We start from the raw sequence: 20,945 nt of genomic DNA, 5'->3' as shown, positions 1-20,945 counted from the left end.
AATACATTATATCATTGTTTCGAGAAACTCTCACTAGAACAGTTAGGGTCTAAATTTGTTGAAACATCAAGTAACTCCAATGATCTATCATTGAACCGATGGTCGAGTTCCGTTAACTTACAACTATTTGCTTTGTAAAAAAATGTCCACTATATGCAATGATGTTCAAGGTATGATCTTGTCATATCTAAAAATACCATAATTCTACAATATTTTCTTTTAAATGACCCTAATATTTTTACAAAACTCGATCTTGTCATATCCAAAAACATGAAGAGAAAGCATGTGGAGGCTTGTTGTAATATGAAAAATAGAAAACTAAAAGGTTGATAATAACATCCAATAAAAGAAAACATGCATTGACAAATAAACAAGATCAAAGGAGAATCCACCTTGTGAGTCTATCCTTATAAAATTAAGAATGAATATTTCATGGTTAAATGATTGAATGAAATTCGCTTATCATTCAGGTTGACTAATGGGTTATTTAATTCACAACGCAGTTCATGAACCATACCCGAGTGAAAAACGATCATAGAAGACTCTTTTCATCGCCTCAAAGTGTATATAAAGCCACCATTCACACTTCCATAAACACACAAAAACCTAACAAATTCGAAGAAGAGCAAATAAAATAAACCAAAGCCATGGCTCCTTCCACTTCCCACCTATATCATCACCTCTTCTTCTTCTTTCTGGTGCTCCTGCTCAATGCCCAGCAATGTCCGGCGGCAGGTGGATCGTGGTCTGTCCTCCTCCCAAGCATTGGAATTTCGGCCATGCACGCACAGTTACTTCCCAATGATCGTGTTGTCATGTATGACCGCACCGATTTTGGAGTCTCCAATATCTCACTTCCAAACGGGGCATGTCGTCCTAACACAACCGATTGTTCTGCCCATTCAGTCGAGTATGATGTTGCATCAAACACCGTTCGTCCACTCATGGTGCTCAGCAATGTCTGGTGTTCGTCTGGAACATTAATGCCCGATGGAAGATTGGTCCAAACTGGTGGCTTTGATGATGGTTATCGTGTTGTCAGAATTTATAAATCGTGTGATTCATGCGACTGGCAAGAGATACGTAATGGCCTGAATCAACAGAGATGGTATGCGACCAATCATATATTGCCAGATGGCAGACAAATTATTATTGGTGGCCGCCGGGCATTTAGCTATGAGTTCTACCCCAAGATGTCGGCCACTGAGAACACTCCTAGTTTACCTTTTTTGGTTCAAACGAACGACCCTAACGTTGAGAATAATTTATACCCATTTGTATTTCTCTATCCTGATGGGAATCTTTTCATTTTTGCCAACAATCGTGCTATTTTATTCGACTATTCCAACAACCAAGTTATCAAGACTTACCCTACAATGCCCGATGGTCAACCAAGGAGTTATCCGAGTACCGGATCTGCTGTACTTCTCCCTCTGCGCATAACAAAGGGAACAGTAAATGCGGTTGAAGTATTGGTTTGTGGGGGTGCACCAAAAGGAGCATTTGTTAATGCAAATAAAGGGATATTTGATGGAGCTTTGGATACATGCGGAAGGATCAAAATATCTGACCCTAACCCTCAATGGGTCATGGAGACCATGCCTTTGGCTCGAGTCATGGGTGACATGTTGTTGCTTCCCAATGCTCATGTTTTAATCATCAATGGTGTATCTGCTGGAGTTGCAGGTTGGGAACTTGGGAGGAACCCTGTTCTTAGCCCAGTGGTTTACCAACCTGATAAACAGGTCGGGTCTCGATTTGAAGTGCAGAATCCAAGCACCATTCCAAGAGTTTACCATTCCACAGCTGTTTTACTAAGAGATGGACGAGTTCTTGTTGGTGGAAGTAACCCCCACGACAAATATGAATTCGGAAACGTCCTTTATCCCACTGAGCTGAGTTTGGAGGCGTACTCTCCTTCTTATTTGGATTCAAACTCGTCCGATTTACGCCCCAAAATAATATTGCCTGTAAAAAACACTAAAATAGGGTACGGAAAGCAATTAGTTATTGTGTTTACAGTTTCAGGCATTGTGGATCCAAGCTCCGTCTCAGTGACAATGATGGCACCTCCGTTCAACACACACTCCTTTTCCATGAATCAAAGATTGCTGGTGCTCGATGGTGGTGTGGCTGCCAAGATTTTGGGGAAGTCAAGATATCAAGTTGTAGTAACCACACCGCCCTCTGGTAATGTTGCTCCGGCAGGGAATTATATTTTATATGTAGTTCACAAAGAGATCCCAAGTCCTGGTATTTGGGTTCAAATGCAGTGACAAAATACAGCATAACAGTTATTGTTTTCTTTTGTTTCGTTCATCTTTAATTGTACACTCATTTGTCAACCGATTTTTATCATAATTATAGAGACCATGTTATTTTACTTAGTTTATCTATTTGTCTTTTTGGCTATGTGACTATTCTATTCGTTTCGATATTTTACTAAGTTTATCCATTTCTCTTTTTGCCTATATGACTATTCTATTCATTTCGAAAGTTTTCACATAACACTTGTGATGGTATTATGGATTAGTTCTAGATGCAGCACGTCAAATTAATATGTGTAATTGGATTAGGAATTCTAGTGATGCCCTGCAAAAGTTGTAATTTTTGTTTTCCACGTCTAGCGTTCAACAACTTTCTCGCCCAAAAACGCTCATGAAATTTGAAAAAACTATTATTGAAACATATAACATAAGCTTTTCCAAAAATCTTGCTACAAATCGATGGTTCTTGTTGAGAGTAACTATTGTTTCAAGATTAACATTGAGATATATTAGTGTTATCTTAATTATTAACTTAAATCAAAGGAACTTCGATGACACTCACGGAATACAACTTCTGAAAAACTGAAATCAAGGGAACATAATATTGAGTGTGCTTCGGTCAAGATGACCTACGTCAACGGAGAGAGAGAGAGAGAGAGAGAGAGAGAGAGAGAGAGAGAGAGAGAGAGACTTTCAGGAACAATTACAAACACTTAAGTTGTATCTCACTTTTTCTCTCACAAAAAACTACAACTTACAATGATGGAAATATGTAACTATTTATAAGTAAGCGTAGGAAACCAGAATTTTGATGGCTAGACTTATCCATATTTAGCCCATAAATGGGATGCCCTAATTTTGTCTTGTCTCTTTACTATACCTGACACTTGCTAATATGTATTTATGTGTTTGTTGTCTTTGTGACTCTTGTTGATATGCATTGTGTTTGTGGGGTGAAATAGAATCGATGGTGAAATAGACTCGTTCGGTTGAAAAACACAAATTGAGTTGAAATAGACTCAGGGGTGAAATAGACCCGTTCGGTTGAAAAACAATGATTGAGTTGAAATATAGACCCGGGTTGAAATAGACTCATGTGGGTGAAATAGACCCATCACAGCTTCGCGCTGATATATATATGTATGGTATGCGGTATTTTGGTGAACATCACTAAGCTTTGTGCTTGCGGTTTATGTTTAAAATGTTTACAAATACTTCTTGTTTCCAAAGGAAGGGTCACGATTGATTTCACTCCATCCCTTGGAGATTTAGTCCGCATTGAGTGTTTATGATTTTACTATAATGTTTTGATAATACATTTATTCTAATCATCTTTTGGAATGATGAATGAATGGTTTTGACTTATTTAAAATGAAATTTTACTCGGTAAATTTGGTGTTACAAGTTGGTATCAGAGCCTTAGTTTGAGGGATTTAGGCATACTCTCGGGTGTATCTTAACTAAAACTGAGGAAATGATAATTTTTTTTAAGAAAAAAAAAGGAAAACGAGTTTCAAAAACATTTAATAAAGAAAAGGGGTACAATGCGTGCAATCTGCCGAGCTCAAGTAAGTGGTTTCCAAAATACCTATACTTCTTGAAGACATATATATATATATATATATATATATATATATATATATATATATATATATATATATATATATATATATATATATATACTAGAAGATGGAAAAACGATATGCTCAGGGTTGCATGCTAGAATCTCTGCTTAGAAGACATGCCTTTTATGCCTGATAAGGAGTAGGTTAAGGATACCTTCAGGAATTGCATGATAGAATGACCTGATTTGTGATGCCTTGTAGCCTAGAAGGAATTCAATGTTATGTTAGATTTGGAATCTATGTGGGTGGAATTTATTTCTAAGTGTATGCTTTAAAAATTGTATACAACTAGGATCATATAGCCCTAGAAGAACTGATTTAGCCTTATTTTCTATTCCTTGTCAGGTTGTGGGCTTAGGGTAGAATCATTCATTCGACAGTCTATGTGTTATCGTTTTATGTATAATTGGCATGCATAACGTAACCAACAGTAATGGTAGAAGTTCCTAGCATCACATAAACAAGTTAGTTAGAGGATGCCTTTTTATGTTTTGTGGACATATTACTTCCCGAATGCTAGTTGCTTTGTGCTTTGTGGTAGCCATATTGATGTGACCTAACTATTAAATGAATATGTTAAGTTACATGATGCAAAGGTTAAATAATTTTAGAATGACTATTTTGGCCCTATTGCACTACTCGCGTTTTAGTCTAACCGTTGTAGGGTTGGGTCTTTTATTCGAAAGATTATTTATGTGTTGTTGCATGTAATTGTATTCATGAAGTAGTTAGTTGGTATTAGTAGGGTTTTTTAGCAGCTGATAGCGGGGGATGTGAGAATCCTAGGAGATCCTAGGAAGTGCCTTAGAGAAGTTAGTGTGTTGTTTAGCGGTGTGTATTTGATTGAGAACGGGTATATGTGGTTGGATCAGATCGTAGTAGACATGAGTAGTTACTTAGAGGATCCATAAGGATTCTTGAGGAAAGTAAGGATAAGTGTGGAACGTAGTATTGAACCTGTACTACTGAACGCACAAGATTAGTACTCGAATCGAGGAATATTTCGGGGATTCTAAGGAGCTAATTGAGGGTAGATTTTATGAGTAGTTACTTAGAGGATCCACAAGTTCTGTTTATGCTTATTCGATTTATTGGTTATGATTGTTCTGGCTGAGGATGGGTGTGGTGTGTGACATCCCCATTTTTACGGCAAAAAAAGACCGATTTGTTTATGTTTTATTTTCTAGTCAGAGTAACTTCTTAACGAAAAGTGTTGTGGAATTCGTCACCAAAAAAACATGATAAATATGTTATCAAGGCATTTGCGAAGAAATGTATTTTATTCATTTTAAAACTTTGGGATGTCATCTGCAATACAGAAACATAAGCATAAACAAAACTTACATTCATTTACATTTGTGATCTACATCTCTTTAAATCTCTCGGTGTAGTGTAACTTTATATCGACGCCTGTAATACAAATAAACTAAGTGGGTCAGGTTGGGAAACCTGGTGAGTACATAGGGTTTTCAAACCACAATAATAAATTTATTGTGCTTTATATCAACAATTAAACCAATTACCCATCCCTATTATGTTCTTTATTTCTTAAGGATCTACCCTAAGAATCAGCTACTCTTTATTCAACCATTCCTAAGGAATAGGCACGAAGTCCATCATCGGCAGGGTTTATACAACGGGTGCTAAGTCCATAGCTCTCATTTATCGACAGAATTATTTATGGGTGTCCACCTGCAATACATGTCAATGGGTTTTTATAGTACACCGGGTGAACATATCGTTCACAACACTTACAGGTTGCGAGTCTGCTATTGTTCCACAGACCGTCTAGAATAGTCCATGGTTGTCATACATACTCTGCTAGATGATGGGGCCAACGCTTAGGTAAAGGTTTCTCTGATTTTTCACCCCTCACCTTCATCTCATGATCTATATCACTTTTTCATCTCATCCTCCAACTCATTTTTCATCACACACCAACATATATGTAGATATAAAATACATATAGAGTTCAGATATGAAGAAAAAGTTTAGATCTGAAAAGAAAATATATATTCGGTTCAGATCTGAAGAAAATTTTTAGATCTAGAAAGAAAATACACATACGGTTCAAATCTGAAGAAAAAAAAGGTCTAGATCTGAAAAACAAAGTTTAAATCTTTCATCTGGCATAGATCTCAAGCATAAAATACATATATGGTTTAGATCTGAAAAGAAAAGGTTCATATCTGAAAAGAAAAAGTTTGGATCTTCCATCCATCACAAATCTTAGATAATATGCACACATAGCACTTACTTTGTATAAAATATTACATACCTATGTGTAAGATGAAAGTAACTATGCACCCACTTGATAAAATGGTGATTCCAACTTGAACAACGCTTCACTTCTTAAAAATATTATTTCCTCTGATGAAACCGGGAGTTTTGCTTGAAAATCAGGCTCTGCGGGGGCAGAGTTTCAAAACTGAAAAACTCTTATTTTCGGAGCCTTCAAGTGCCCTGGGGCTTTCTTCTAGTGCTAGGGAGGTTTCCTAGGCTTCGGGGTGGTTTAAGGTGGCTAGAGAGAGAGTAGATAGTGAAAGAAGTGAAGAATGTGTAAAGGAAATGAGTTGCCCTCGCAACACTTTTATAGGTTGGAGGCCTCGCTCTACGCGGGGTGTAGTCTTGTAGAATGCGGGGCGTAGTAGGGTGCGTGTCACAATTTGGATGGGCCATCATGGCATACTTCGGACCGCAAAAGAAAAGGGACTGCGTAGCGTATGGGCTTCGTACACAGGGCGTACCCTCGTACGCGAGATGTTCCCTTCGGATAAGCATTGAAATGTGTGCCTCTAACTTCAAAAATTCATAATTTTCGTATACCAGCTCCATTTTTTACATTATTTATATCCAAGCGTATGTAAGATCGTACTCTAGAACTTTCGTTTAGACTCCGTCGGCTAATTTTGGCTTTATTTTTAAAGTGATATTTTTAATAGACCGGGAGAAGAAAAGTCCGTTAAAAATTCATAACTTCTTCATACGACGTCCGTTTTCATTTGTCTTTTTACCGTTGAACTACTATTGACGAGATCTTCGATTCTCGTTTAGGTTGTCTCGGCTAAAAATCGCTATATCAATAATTTGATTTTCGGGCTGCACATAGTTATGCCAAGTCTTAGAAAATTCATAACTTACTCATACGAAGTCAGATTTGGACATTCTTTTTATGCATGCTCTCGGTTTAACGTACACTATGACTTTCATTTATACCGCTAAGGCTAAAAAGCATTGTATCGTAAATTCACTTTTTATGTAATGCAATGTCGTGTCGGTTCTGTCGCGAAACTTCGACAGGTCATAACTTCTTCGCTATAATTCGGATTCCGGCATTCTTTATATCTACGGAATTCTTGTCACGACCACTATAACTTTCTTCATAGATACAGGCTTATGTAACATTTTATTTTTGACTCTTATTTTTATTATATCTTTATCAACAAGTATAAAGCACAAAATTCACATAATACTACAATAATTCATCTTTATTACTTCGAAATATGTTACATTTGTTGACCCTATCTATTACATCATTGTATTAATGCTTAGTCTCGAAACACAGGCATTACAATTATCTCCCCCTTAGGATGATTACATCCCAGAATCATGCATCAGCAAACAAACATCATGTCACTCTTTGTTTCCCAGGTGACATTTTGCCCATTTGTATGTTTCCATCGCACAAGCACTAAGACGGCCATCTTGCGACGCAACTTTTTAGTCTTAGAGTCAACAATCGCCTTCGGTTCTTCAATTAGCCTCTTTTTTTCATCTATCCTTATCTTAGAAATTAGAATTATGTCTGGAACTTCTCCCGTGAACTTCCTCAAATAACATACGTGGAAAGTGTTATGTATACCATTTAGTTCTTCTGGTAGTTCTAGCTTGTTGGCTTGGTTCCCAATCCATTGAAGAACTTTGAATGGTCTAATGAATCTTGGACTTAACATTCCTCTTTTCCCGAATCTTGTAAGTCCCTTAATGGTGAGACTTTAAGCAAAACCGAATCTCCAACTTCGAATGTCATCGGCCGTCTTTTGTTACCAGCATAGCTCTTCTGACACTTTTGAGCTGCGAACATCCTTTCCATAATTATTTCCAGCTTTTTAGCATTCTACTGGACTATTTCAGGGCCCATAAACTGCTATTCTCCGACTTCAAGCCAGCAAGATGGCATACGAAACTTTTGTCCGTATAAAGCTTGGTAGGGTGCCATCTTGATGCTTGAATGGTAACTATTGTTGTAGGAAAACTCTACAAGCGGTAAGTGCTCATCCCAGTTACCTTGGAATTCTAGGGTACACGCTCTTAGCATAAATTCTAGCATTTGAATCGTTGTTTCGCTCTAACCATCAGTCTACGGATGGTAAGCTGTACTTAAACACAAATTTGTACCCAATTCCTCTTATAGACTCCTCCAAAACCTTGACGTGAAACGACAATCATGATTAGATACAATCGTTAGCGGAACACCATGAAGTCTTACTACCTCCTTCACCTAAGCATTTGCAAGATTATCCATCGATCACCTCTTGTTGGCTTCTATGAAGTGTGCACTCTTTGTGAACCGATCTACGACCACCCAAATCATGTTCTGACCGTTCTTTGTTCTGCGCAGTTTAGTCACAAAATCCATGGTGATGTCTTCCTATTTGCCCATGGGTACATGTACAGGTTTTAAACTCACATATTGTTATGATGTTGTCCCTTAACTCTTGCACATGTTACACACTCGATCACATACTTTGCAACATCGAGCTTCATCGTCGGCCACCAATAGTAGGGTTTCAGATCCCTATACATTTTAGTGCTACCGGGATGAATCGAGTGCATGGTCTTGTGAGCTTCTTCCATCAGAAAATCTCTTACTCCTCCCATCTTAGGTACCCAAATCATATCTTGAAATACCCTCAATCCTTGATCGTTTGTATTGAAAGCTAACGTTTCGCCTAAACGTTCTTCTTTTCGGTCATTCTTCTATGAAGCTTCTTCTTGAGCTTTCTTAATGCTTTCCACAATCGTTGATATAACTTCTATTCTTAAAGCTCTTGGCCTTTTTTCTTTCAAGGTTCATTTTTCGACTTAGAGCATCAGTTACAACATTTGCTTTACCGGGGTGGTATAGTGTCTCACAGTCGTAATCCTTAAGTAACTCTAGCCAGCGTCGTTGTCTCATATTTAATTCCTTCTAATTAAAGAGATACTGGAGACTCTTATGCTCAGTAAAAACAAAGTTTGCACTTCGTGCCATAGAGGTAAAGCCTCTATATCTTTAGGGCGAATACTACCACTGCCAACTCTAAATCATGAGTGGGATAGCTCTTTTCATACTCTTTTAGTTGTCAAGATGCATATGCTAGCACCTTCTCTCTTTGGGTCAGAACACAAACCAACCCAACTCCAGATGCATCACTATAGACTATATAGTCTTCAACTCATCCTGGAAACATCAAGAAGACAGGGATTGTATAATGATTCCATATGTTATCTCTTCATCCTAGGTAACATTCGTAACTATTATGTTCGGTTGAATGAGTATCTAACTTTTGGAATTCTTGTCCATAGGTGGTGCTCGATCTTGCACCTACTCTCCATCCCATGTTGGAATTTCAATCATTACCTTTAAGTCAAAGTCTCAATCCTTATTGGAGACTCTTGCTCCTTCTTAAACAGACGTAAATTAAGATAATTTTTTTTACTTCGATTACCGTAACAGACCGATGGGACATGTCATAATGACATCTCGTCGTATGATGCAATGCTTATACTCAGGTCTTTTAGGGTCAAATTCCATAACAGAATGTACCTTCCTTCATGTTCTAATGTGATATAATCGCATTGTAGAATGGAGTACTTCTAGCTACAAGCTTCTTACAACGATCGTGATACTTCTATTTATCGCTTTGATTATCTTCCACTTCACTCGTCCGGTTCAAGTTGTATGCTACATTGATCTTGTTTCTTTAAACCACGTAACATACTCACCTTAGTCGGACTCGATTTGATATTATCACTAGGTTTGTATTAACAACCATCTTCTTAGTCATTGCCGAAACGATGGAAACAACGGACATGAACAAAACAGAATATATTAGTAGCTTCTTGGTAACCTTGTGACCTTCCCTGATCCAAGTGCGAGTCCTGTGCTTCAGGTAGTATAGCTCTCTACTACCATTCACACCTACTCATACTCGTCCCAAGAATTGTGTTGCAGTTTTCCAAGTCACCATTGAAGAATTTCACATAATCATTTGACACAACAGATAACAAAAAAAAGTTGTATATTACTTCCTGAAACGATTACATAAACGTTCAAGTTAAACCTATACTATGCCACTCATAGGCTACACCACATGTTACTACGGCTACTTTATATCCTGATCTTCGTGATGGGTTTTGAGCATTCTAACACTCCTAAGTGTACATGCAACCCTAAATACCTTGGATCTATGTTTTCTCTATTATACATGCAAATATGAACTTCCAAGGTATTATCCTAATCTAGCATACAAAACAATGAATATAACAAGATAGAATACATACCTCTTGGATGTAGAACGTTTTCATGAAGCTTGAGCGCCTAGTGCCCCAAGTGTGACACCTCAAATGGTTCACACAACATCAATTTCTTTTGGAATAACCTTGAGAGAAATGTAGAACACTTGAAATCAGCTAGCCCTTCTCTAGAATAATACTAGTGCCGATTTTGGTCAAGAATAACATGCATATATATTTAGGGTTACACCATGTAAACCCTAATTGACATGGCCTTTCATTTCCATGATCCATGGGTACAAAAACACCGTGGAGCATCATATGGGTTTTAGCCCAACTAGATAATCCATGGAGCATTAGCCTACTATATAAGTATGGATGATTTACACAATTAATCCATATATTTAATTAGTCTTCATTTAATTACTTAATTAATCCTATATTAATTCTTGATCAATACTAATTAAATAATCTTATTAATATATTAGAACTTATAATATATTAACTAACCTTAAGTGTTATTTCTCTCATTATAGTCTATCCAAATGCATGATGCCATGCAACCCAAATGGACCATGCCGGGTCGGGTCAAGTCTCACCAATTATAGTTATGGACTTAGACATTAATACAATAGTCTCCCACTTGGAGAAGTCTAAAACTATTATTACGTATGACTTCAGGAACTGACTGGCAATCGTAGCTCTCAAAAGCTTCTGTCGAACTCTAATCTTGCCGATGATCTCTGACCTTTGTCAATGACTTGTCCATTAGATAAGGGATCATATATTCCTCCATTCTAGATATCATATGGACTGAGACATGGATTATAATCATTCTCTCTGTCCATTTGTTGTTTTCCGATTTCCGATTTATGACGACTGACTAATTGAACAAATCAAATCAGTCCTGGCCCACAAATATCGCTTTTATCCTGAAGGTAAAAGGAATGGATAAACTAAGACTCATATGGCTTGTTCTACTACTTGTTGGATCATACACAAAGGCACGTTTTATTACATCGAGTTACCAATGCGTTTTCGTGCAATCAATGTATAATCGCCTCATAGTAACAACTCATATCTCTAGGTTCGAAGAATATAAGATATTATCGTCTCATGATCACTCGTGATAAAATCCATGAAGTGGTTCCAATGAGCGCGGGTTGAATCCAATACTCAGAACTTATGAGCACTCATGAGTGTTGTAGCCCTTAGTCCAACATCTTAGACCTCTACAAGCCAACCCATGACAGTCTTGACTCATATCTACTTCCAACATATGACTGATTGTGGACGGTTTGAATAACTTAGGCATTCCGGAAGAATAACCTAGTTTATTCGGGAAGTCAAAACATGCAAAATGAAACACAAGAATAAATGAATCTAATATGGTATCAAAACTTATGAACATAAATAAAATACCTTTTATTTATCACCATATGATTACACATTATTCATTGTATACTGTTTCAACTATCAACTTTATTCTTGAATTTAAAAAAATAGTTGTCCCATGCTCCAAGCATGTACACTATGTTTTCTAAACACTATTCATGTCATACACCAAGTATGCATACTATGTTTGTCTATGAACTTTACTTTATGAAATAGATCAATTGAACATAACTCTGATGATCCTCTTTTCACAGTCCCAAATCCTTACTGCAAATGCAAGAATTCCAATTCATGCCATTTACTGAAATCTGTTAGAATCTAAACATATATGCATGGATCCTCTTGTAATGATTATGCACAAAGCCAGAAAGACTTGACAACAATCATTACAGAACATTCCAACGGAGATCAGCTCCTTGGAAACATCCTTCTTGCATTAAGTTTCCTAATCTTACACAGATTGCATAATTTCTAACTTTGAAACATTTCCAGATTCCATTTTGACTAACACTTATGAACAAGAGGTGCCTCCTTACAGATTATGTCAATATGGTCCTTCCAGAATTATCACTATACTTCCAACTATCCTTGTGCAACCAATCTTTGGTAAACCTTAGATTTTCCTTGACAATTGTTTAATCCTTTTAGTCATATCCAATTCTAGACCTTTTCCCTTCTTAATGCCCCAGGCATTTGGGAAATTTTAAAAAGGATGAATATAGCACATGTAATCGATCCTATATCTGAAGCATATGGGACACGATTCATGATGTCTCACATAAAGACTAAACCAGTCTTTTGCTATAGCATTTCCATTTCTATTTGCCAACTTCTCATAATTCAGATTATGAAAAGGGATGTCGTAATCATATAAGCATCAACTTTTTTCCTCAAATGTCATTGTAAGGATATTTTTAAATAAATAAAATCAAATTTTTTTCATTTTATCTTAAAAACTTTGCGGAAAAACTTATCCTTACAATCCATATGAAAACTTGTTGTTATCTATTCCTAAGCAATAGCTCATAACTCCTAAGAAGTAGCTCAAGAGTCCGATCTTCAAACTATGCGATAGAAATCCATCTACGCGATCAGATTCAGCATATTCTTTCTTTAAGTTTCTTCATTTTTCTTTGATTCTTATAACATCAACATGTGACCCAGTCACATCATGTATCAAGAATCTCAGAATAGAAACTTAGCAGAGTTAGATAGTGGACTTTACCTGGAGTAGAGGCAAACTTATTGACTTTAACACCTTTAGGTAAATTGGCAGCTTCGCAACCAATGCCCCTTCCTTTGGCAATATAAACATATGGACCCTTTGGTAATGGTACATGGGACTATCACAGACTTATCTTTCCTCTTTACCATTTGGTCAACCAAGTTGACTATGGCCGATCCCTTTCCATTGGGAAGAGAGAGTTTTACTGGATATCCAATGTCATCATTGTCAATGTCCATAAAGTTTTAGGAAGTTGATCTTAGCAAATGGATAAGATCATTAAGGGTCTTGTCTTAGTCTGTTTCATAGGAGTCCCAAAGGAACTCACTATGAGACATAGAAAGTAGTTGAGCCACCAACTTTCTCAAGACTTTGACACCCATCTCTCCCGGCTTGTCAATATGTGACTACATCTCCAAGATGTGATCACTCATAGACCTTTGCTTGCCAATAGGGCTTGAGTGACCTTAATCTTTTCAAGAACTTGTGGGTTACGGAGAATAATTACAGGAGGTGAAAGAAGTATGATTTCCATGGGACGTCATCTTCATTTAGGAAAGCTTGTTTCAAGAGATTTGGGAAGATCATAAATGTCTAAACCAGACATCTTTTGGGAGATATTCAAGATAGTTGATCTAAAGTACTTAATATGACACCCAATATGAAATATTAAGGCTAGGACCCAACAAACTATTTTATAACTTAGAAGAGGGATGCCGTAATCCAAGCTATAAAATATTTGAAGGTAGGTGAATGATGATTCACCAATTTCCACCAAGATAAACGAAATGTATTATTAGGTTTTAATTGGATTTGAAACTCCTAGATCGTTTGAGATTAATTGAACTTTTCAATGGCATGTTTCAATCTCGAGTGTGCCCTTCAGGTTTTGTGACTGGGATGTCGAGGATCACAAAACAAGGCGTGAAGTAACCATGCAAATTACTTGGTACCCTTAAGTGTTTACCCCTCAATCGATGTGCCGGTTAACCACACACGCTCCATCGATACTACGATAAACATTAAGTTACCCTTTGCCTACCTTGTTAAATACGAGTTAGTGTGCCGGTTAACCACACATGCTCCACTAACCGACTTAAACAAAGTGCAAAGTGTAATTTCATGGATTAGCACCTTATTCACATTTTCCTAAGTAACTAAGATTGGGTATTTATAAATGGTTTTGTTACTTAGTATTTATCATTAATACTTTTAATGAAGGGAGAATTCTAGTCCTTGTCCTACCCGTTCAACTAACGACCCTCCACCGGTCAAGGAAGCGGTGGGTGAGAGTGGATACCCATTAAACTGCCATTTTATAGGCAGTAACCGTATACCCCCCTTATAGACCGGCTTCGTGAATGAGGCCTACTAACGGTAAGACTGACTTTACTCTTATACATATATATAAATATTATTAACTTATAATATTATAAAGTGTAAGGGTTGAATTTTAACTTTTAAAATTCTAAGGGCTAACATGGAATTAAAGTATTCATAAGAGAAAACTTTACAAATTCCAAAACTTGAGGGAAAGTTTTGAAACTATTCAAAACTAATTAATTCCATAACTTATGTGTTTAAAGTAGTTTTAATTAAAAGACTCTTCAAGTTCCATAACTTGAGGACAAGTTATGGAAGACTTTAAACTAGTAAAAGAATGTAACTTTTCTTTATTTTATAACTTATGGAATTAATTAAGGTTACACGTTTTATTGATTTAATGAAGTGACTCTTGAACCTCCATAACTTGTGGACAAGACTCTTCATTTTTGTAACCATTGCCAACTTTTATGAGCTTTATGAAACTTAAATGTGACTTTTCATATAACTTGAGGACAAATTACAAAAACACATGTTAGAATCAAATCTTAGATTAAAATGGATTGAAAACACATAATCAATTAACTTTTCTATTAATCTAAGCAACTCATCAGAACAAGATAATTCAAATCAAACTTTTTCATGTAATTAGCCTAGTCACTAAACTAACTCAAAACATGAATCTATTGACAATTGTCTTTGAAATTGGATTAGCATGAACATTACCACATCAAACACAAGTTTATAAGTTCAAAAACAGCTTAGGGTAATGTTCCTAGTCCATTTCAAGCCAAAAAACTCGAAAATATGTTGTCTGGGGCTCCTACTCATCGAGTGCATGAACCTACTTGACGAGTAGGATGATTTTACTAATGGACTCGGCGAGTTCATCAGTGGACTCGGCGAGTCCAACGCCCAGAAAGCCAGAAAATCGATTTTTTCAGCGTTTTTCAGCCATTTGCATCAAGTATAATTGAAAACAAGCCTTGGCTCTGATACCACTGATGGGTTTTGAGCATTCTAACACTCCTAAGTGTACATGCAACCCTAAATACCTTGGATCTATGTTTTCTCTATTATACATGCAAATATGAATATTCCAAGGTATTACCCTATCTAGCATACAATCTTTTAATACTTGGGTAATATAACAAGTTAGAATACATACCTCTTGATGTGAGTTGACTCCATGATCTTTGTGATTGGTTTTGAGCATTCTAACACTCCTAAGTGTACATGCAACCCTAAATACCTTGGATCTATGTTTTCTCTATTATACATGCAAATATGAACTTCCAAGGTATTATCCTAATCTAGCATACGAAACAATGAATATAACAAGATAGAATACATACCTCTTTGATGTAGAAGGTCTTCATGAAGCTTGAGCGCCTAGTGCCCCAAGTGTGACACCTCAAATGGTTCACACAACATCAATTGCTTTTGGAATAACCTTGAGAGAAATGTAGAACACTTGAAATCGGCTAGCGCTTCTCTAGAATAATACTAGTGCCGATTTTAGTCAACAATAAGATGCATATATAGTTAGGGTTACACCATGTAAACCCCAACTGACATAGCCTTTCATTTCCATGATCCATGGGTACAAAAGTACCATGGAGCATCCATGGAGCATCATATGGGTTTTAGCCCAACTAGATAACTATGGAGCATTAGCCCACTATATAAGTATGGATGATTTACACAATCAACCCATATATTTAATTAGTCTTCTTTTGATCACTTAATTAATCCTAGATTAATTCTTGATCAATACTAATTAAATAATCTTATTAGTATATTAGAACTTATAATATATTAACCAACCTTAAGTGTTATTTCTCTCATTATAGTCTATCCAAATGCATGATGCCATGCAACCCAAATGGACCATGCCGGGTCGGGTCAAGTCTTACCAATTATAGTTATGGACTTAGACATTAATCCAACACTTCGGATATGAGTTCTTCATCCTTGATTCCTAGCATTGTCACTTGCTTCGTCGAGGATTGTCTGAGATGCTCTTGCCTTCGGCTTTGGAGGCGCATTTGCTCTTGCGTCTTCGATTTTTCTTGTGCAGTTCTTAGAAATATGCCCTTCTTCATTACATCCAAAACAAACCTTCTCGTCAAACGTGCACTCATTGGCGTAATGCCCAGGCTTTCCATATTTGAAGCAAGTCACTTCCCTTCCAGAGTGTTTGTTTTTGCACTTCTTGCACCATTTTCCTCTACCCCCTGCTTTGCTAGACTTTGAGAACATGTTGCTCTTGTTGGACCTTGAAGACCCCTCAAATTTCCTCTTCTTGCCAACTTCAACCTTCTTGGTGGTCCTATCATTGATCATTTCTTCGACAGACTTAGCAACCCAGATGGTCGCCTCAAGATTTGGTGCCTGGCGTACTGGCACAGTAAGTTCGCCCTTACTTTGTTGAAGTAAACGCCTTGTCTCTTCCATCTATTGATCTAACATTTTCCACACCATTGACTGTACTCCTGCAACGTGATTGGCTTAGGTGCAGCAGCTATTTCTGGTGCAAGCTCAATCACTTGTAGCTCAGGCTGTGGATTACCATCTCCGAATCCGCTTCGAGTGCTCACCATGTCGATTTATACACCAAAATCAGACGTTTGGTGTGTAGTGACGAGAATTTAGATATAAAAGATTTATTTATGAAAGACGTATAAATCTCCTTATCACTCCGAAAAGTTACATGTCAGTTCTAATATCGTAAACAAACGTTTAGAAACTTGAACACATAAAATTCCCAGATCCGGTCGGCAACAGACCATAGATCCTATCAAATAATAGCATATAGACATCTCTATAGCTATAGTATAAATCATTTAGCACATAAAAGCATTTTAGGTAGACACTCATCTCACAATCATCACTTATCATTCTAAGTGTAAGTCTAAAAATCCTACAAATTCCTACTTTGCTTAAACTAATGCTCAGATACCAACGGTGACATCCCCATTTTTATGGCCAGAAAAGACCGATTTCTTAATGCTTTATTTTTAAATCAGAGTAACTTTTTAATGAAAAATGTTGCGGAATTTGTCCCAAGAAAAAGATGATAAATATGTTATCAAGGCATTTCCGAAGAAATGTTTTTTATTCATTTCACTACTAGAAAAACAGCCTTTTACGACGCACAATGTGTGTCGTAAAATGCTCAGACGACGTGCAAATGTGTCTCAAGGAAGGCCCTGTCATAACAAGAGACAACGCGCTTTTGCGCGTCGTCTACTTACGACGCACATTTATGACACACATTTACGACGTGCAGTTATGACACGCAATGTGTATGAAGGAAGGCCCTGTCATAAAGGAAGACGACACGCATTTGCATGTCGTAACCTTACGACACACGGGTTTATGACACGCAATGCGTATCAAGGAAGCCCCTGTCATAAAGGAAGACGACACACATTTTTGCGTGTCATAATTTTAAATGTTTTTAAAATTATTTATTTTTTATAGATTTACTAATTTTGAAATTAAATAACACACATTAAAAGTCTCATAATACAAAATAAAATACTATAATATTTATACAAATAATCATTCCAATTGTAAGTAAATGTAACACATTGCTAATATTGCATAATATTTATTATAGAAAACAAAACATATACAATATTAAAAGAAACCCTTGACTAAATTCTCCTTTGATAATTTCCTTTCTAAGAGAATATCTTGAATGCAGGAACTTTGAGAGGCAGCAGGGCATGGAAGGAGGTTGCTAGAGCTGTCAGAACCTGCACAGGGCAAATTGGTAACTTAACATGCAATACAGCTGGTTGACTATGATTAAAGAATAACCTCAAGTTTTTCTTTCAATATTCATTGATGCAATATTTGAGTGTTTAAACAAATATAAACCATGATTGGATAACATCAAGTGAGCGAAAGTAATTACTTGACTGACTATGCAGTAAAAAAATATGTATTGCTTGGATTATGTTATACTAAATCAATATGAACCTTTTGTTGATGAGAATGCTTTTGGAAAAAAAGACTTCACTCTATCAAGAGCTTCTTCAAGAGAAGATGGGTCTGCGGCAAAAGTTACACGAATCCAATTTTTCAAACTTACAAAAAGTACTTCAAAACCAAAAAAAACATATTTATTACGTCATTATAAAATTCAGCAAAATGTTACAAAAGGATTGTAATCACCTGGAAGAATAATTGTGGGTTCCTCTTTAGCTAGCTTGAAATAGAAGTCAATGTCATCACTAATATCTTTTAGTAAAGAAACATTCAGTTTAACCTACACAAAACAAAAGAAACAATTTTAACAAAACTTGAAAAGTATTTACCATTAAATTTAAACCAAAACACCTAAACCCTTACCATAACAGCCATAGCTCCCTATGGTTTTTCTGGGCATGTCAAACAAGGGATTTCTTGAATTTTCCTGAAACAAATATCTGAAGTGTTCTTCGGTATGCTAAGAGTTCTTGTAAAGAACACTTCTTTCATATCCTCAAGGATCCGAGGAACAGCTGCCTAAAACATTAAAAATGGTTTTTTTAATCTTTTTTAAACCTAGAAAACTTATGAAAATGGGAGTTAGGGGACAACTTAAGGTGCACCATATGGATGTTACACAAAGCATTAAATCTAAAAAGAAGTATAAAAGAAGCACCTGAATAAAGGTTGCTGGACCACCACGTATATCAAAGTACTTCTTTAGACACTCAATGTTCTGAGAAAACAAGAAATATTATTTTACAATATAAAATATTTGTAATATAAAAAAGTGTTAAGTACCTTAGCATTCTTGAAGATGCCATTAGATCCTTCATTTCTCGAAGGTTGAATATCTTTCATGATTATATTGCCTCTTGATAATCCAGAAAGTCCATAATTTGGTGGTGCACCCAGTTTTCCTTGTGCCTGAGCATGAGCTAATACCTACTGTTGTTGTTGATGTTGGTGTTGCTGCTGTTGTTGTGATGCCAAAAAAACTGATTTGTGTTCTGTAAATTGGGTTTATGGACTTGAAGACCTATACCAGGGCGTATTTGGTTAATTCCCTACATTTGTATTTTTATGTCAACCCCAATGTCAACTATGAAATTTTATATATTACTGAAAGAAACTTTTATAGGAAACTTACAGTTAGAGGCCAACCCTTCAATGGAAGACCAATTACACCTTGATTAAACCCTGAATAGATTTAGAAAAAAATAAAGAAAAATCTAATTTTGAAGTAGATGCTTTTGAGCATCCACATTGTTAGAATATTACTTGTATTGCCCATACCAGACTTTGACTGCTAAATGGTTTTCCTCGATTTCCACAAAACAAGAATCTTTCCATTTTAGCTTTGTATGTTGAATCGGTTCAGGTTTGGTTACTATAAGTTTACTAACTTTTTGTTTGTGTGTTATAGGACGTTACAAATAAGCTGCAGGAGCAAAGGGATTACAGCCTGACTCAACTTAGGGAGAACAAGATATATATATATATATATATATATATATATATATATATATATATATATATTCCATTTCCATGCCAAATTATTGAACATATTGTTTTATCACAAATGTTGTTCAGGTTAAGAAACCAATTGAAGCAAAAGGAGGAGCACAATGCTCTTATTGTCCAACAATATACTCAACAGGTAACTCCTTATAATTAATGCAAACCAACTTGAATGGAATTTCTTATTTTTATTTTTATAAATGTAATATTGATATTGATGCATGCAGTTGAAGTTGGAATCTCTAGAATTCCAAATTGCAGACTTAAAGCTTCAGTAACATGAAGAAAAGTTGGTGAAAGAACAATCCCAAATGAAGCTTTATGCAGAACAATCAATCAATGCAGAGCACGATTCTTGTATTTGTTCACATTCCGGAATCAAATCAGTCAATATACTAGATGTTGCATGAGTTTTAAAGAGATCCAAGAGAGACTGAAGTACCTCTTTCTTGGGTTGTTTAAGATGTTGCATTGAGGGCCTGAGTTGCGCACTACATGGAAAACTGAAATAGGGACATATATACACATGCTTTGGCATTGCTTTTTCATCATAAACATCAAGATTAATATTTTGGGAATCAACTTGAGCAGAAATTTCAACCTCAACTTCAGCAGTAAGGTGATCCGATCAAACATTCCATTCCATTCCTTTGATTCCATCATACCAAAAAATAATAGGAAATGGAGAAACTAACCAAATGAAAGGAATCAAATTTAAAAAAAATTAAAACAAAAATAAAAAAAAAAATAAAAACATATATACAGTACATGATGTTGTTTGTGGAAATAAAAAGAAAATTTATTACAGCAGAAAGTAAGATCATTCTTGATCTATTTAATAATACTTTAGTAGAAAATCAAAGCCATATCATTTATTTCATCCATCATAATTATGATCCTCTAAGTACTTGCATGTACATTAGAATATTAGTATTTAATAGGTTTATGTATTATTATATGTATATGTTACAAAAGGAGGCATCCACTGATAATTAATTATGACAATTTGTGAACAACACCTCGGAGCCATCAAAACTGTTTGGAATTAACTTACATTAATTGCCAAATATCCTAGAAGTGCATTAAAGGAATTTTAATCTTTTGATTAGA

At 36.0% G+C, this 20,945-nt stretch overlaps 1 protein-coding gene and 1 pseudogene across 1 annotated transcript; one reads left to right on the top strand and one right to left on the bottom strand.

Moving 5' to 3' along the window:
* Positions 1–647: 647 nt before the first annotated feature.
* LOC111893486 (aldehyde oxidase GLOX) lies at positions 648–2,642 on the top strand. Its single transcript, XM_023889540.3, has one exon. It carries the CDS (start codon positions 648–650, stop codon positions 2,274–2,276), a length of 1,629 nt encoding a protein of 542 aa, XP_023745308.2. The 3' UTR covers positions 2,277–2,642.
* Positions 2,643–18,312: 15,670 nt separating this feature from the next.
* LOC111893476 (probable aminotransferase TAT2) lies at positions 18,313–19,608 on the bottom strand (annotated as a pseudogene).
* Positions 19,609–20,945: the final 1,337 nt, after the last annotated feature.

This window comes from Lactuca sativa, chromosome 4, assembly GCF_002870075.4.
Source record: "Lactuca sativa cultivar Salinas chromosome 4, Lsat_Salinas_v11, whole genome shotgun sequence".
Classification (NCBI taxonomy): Eukaryota; Viridiplantae; Streptophyta; class Magnoliopsida; order Asterales; family Asteraceae; genus Lactuca; species Lactuca sativa.
Note: the sequence above shows the minus strand (reverse complement) of the source record. Positions and strands in the feature narration are given on the sequence as shown.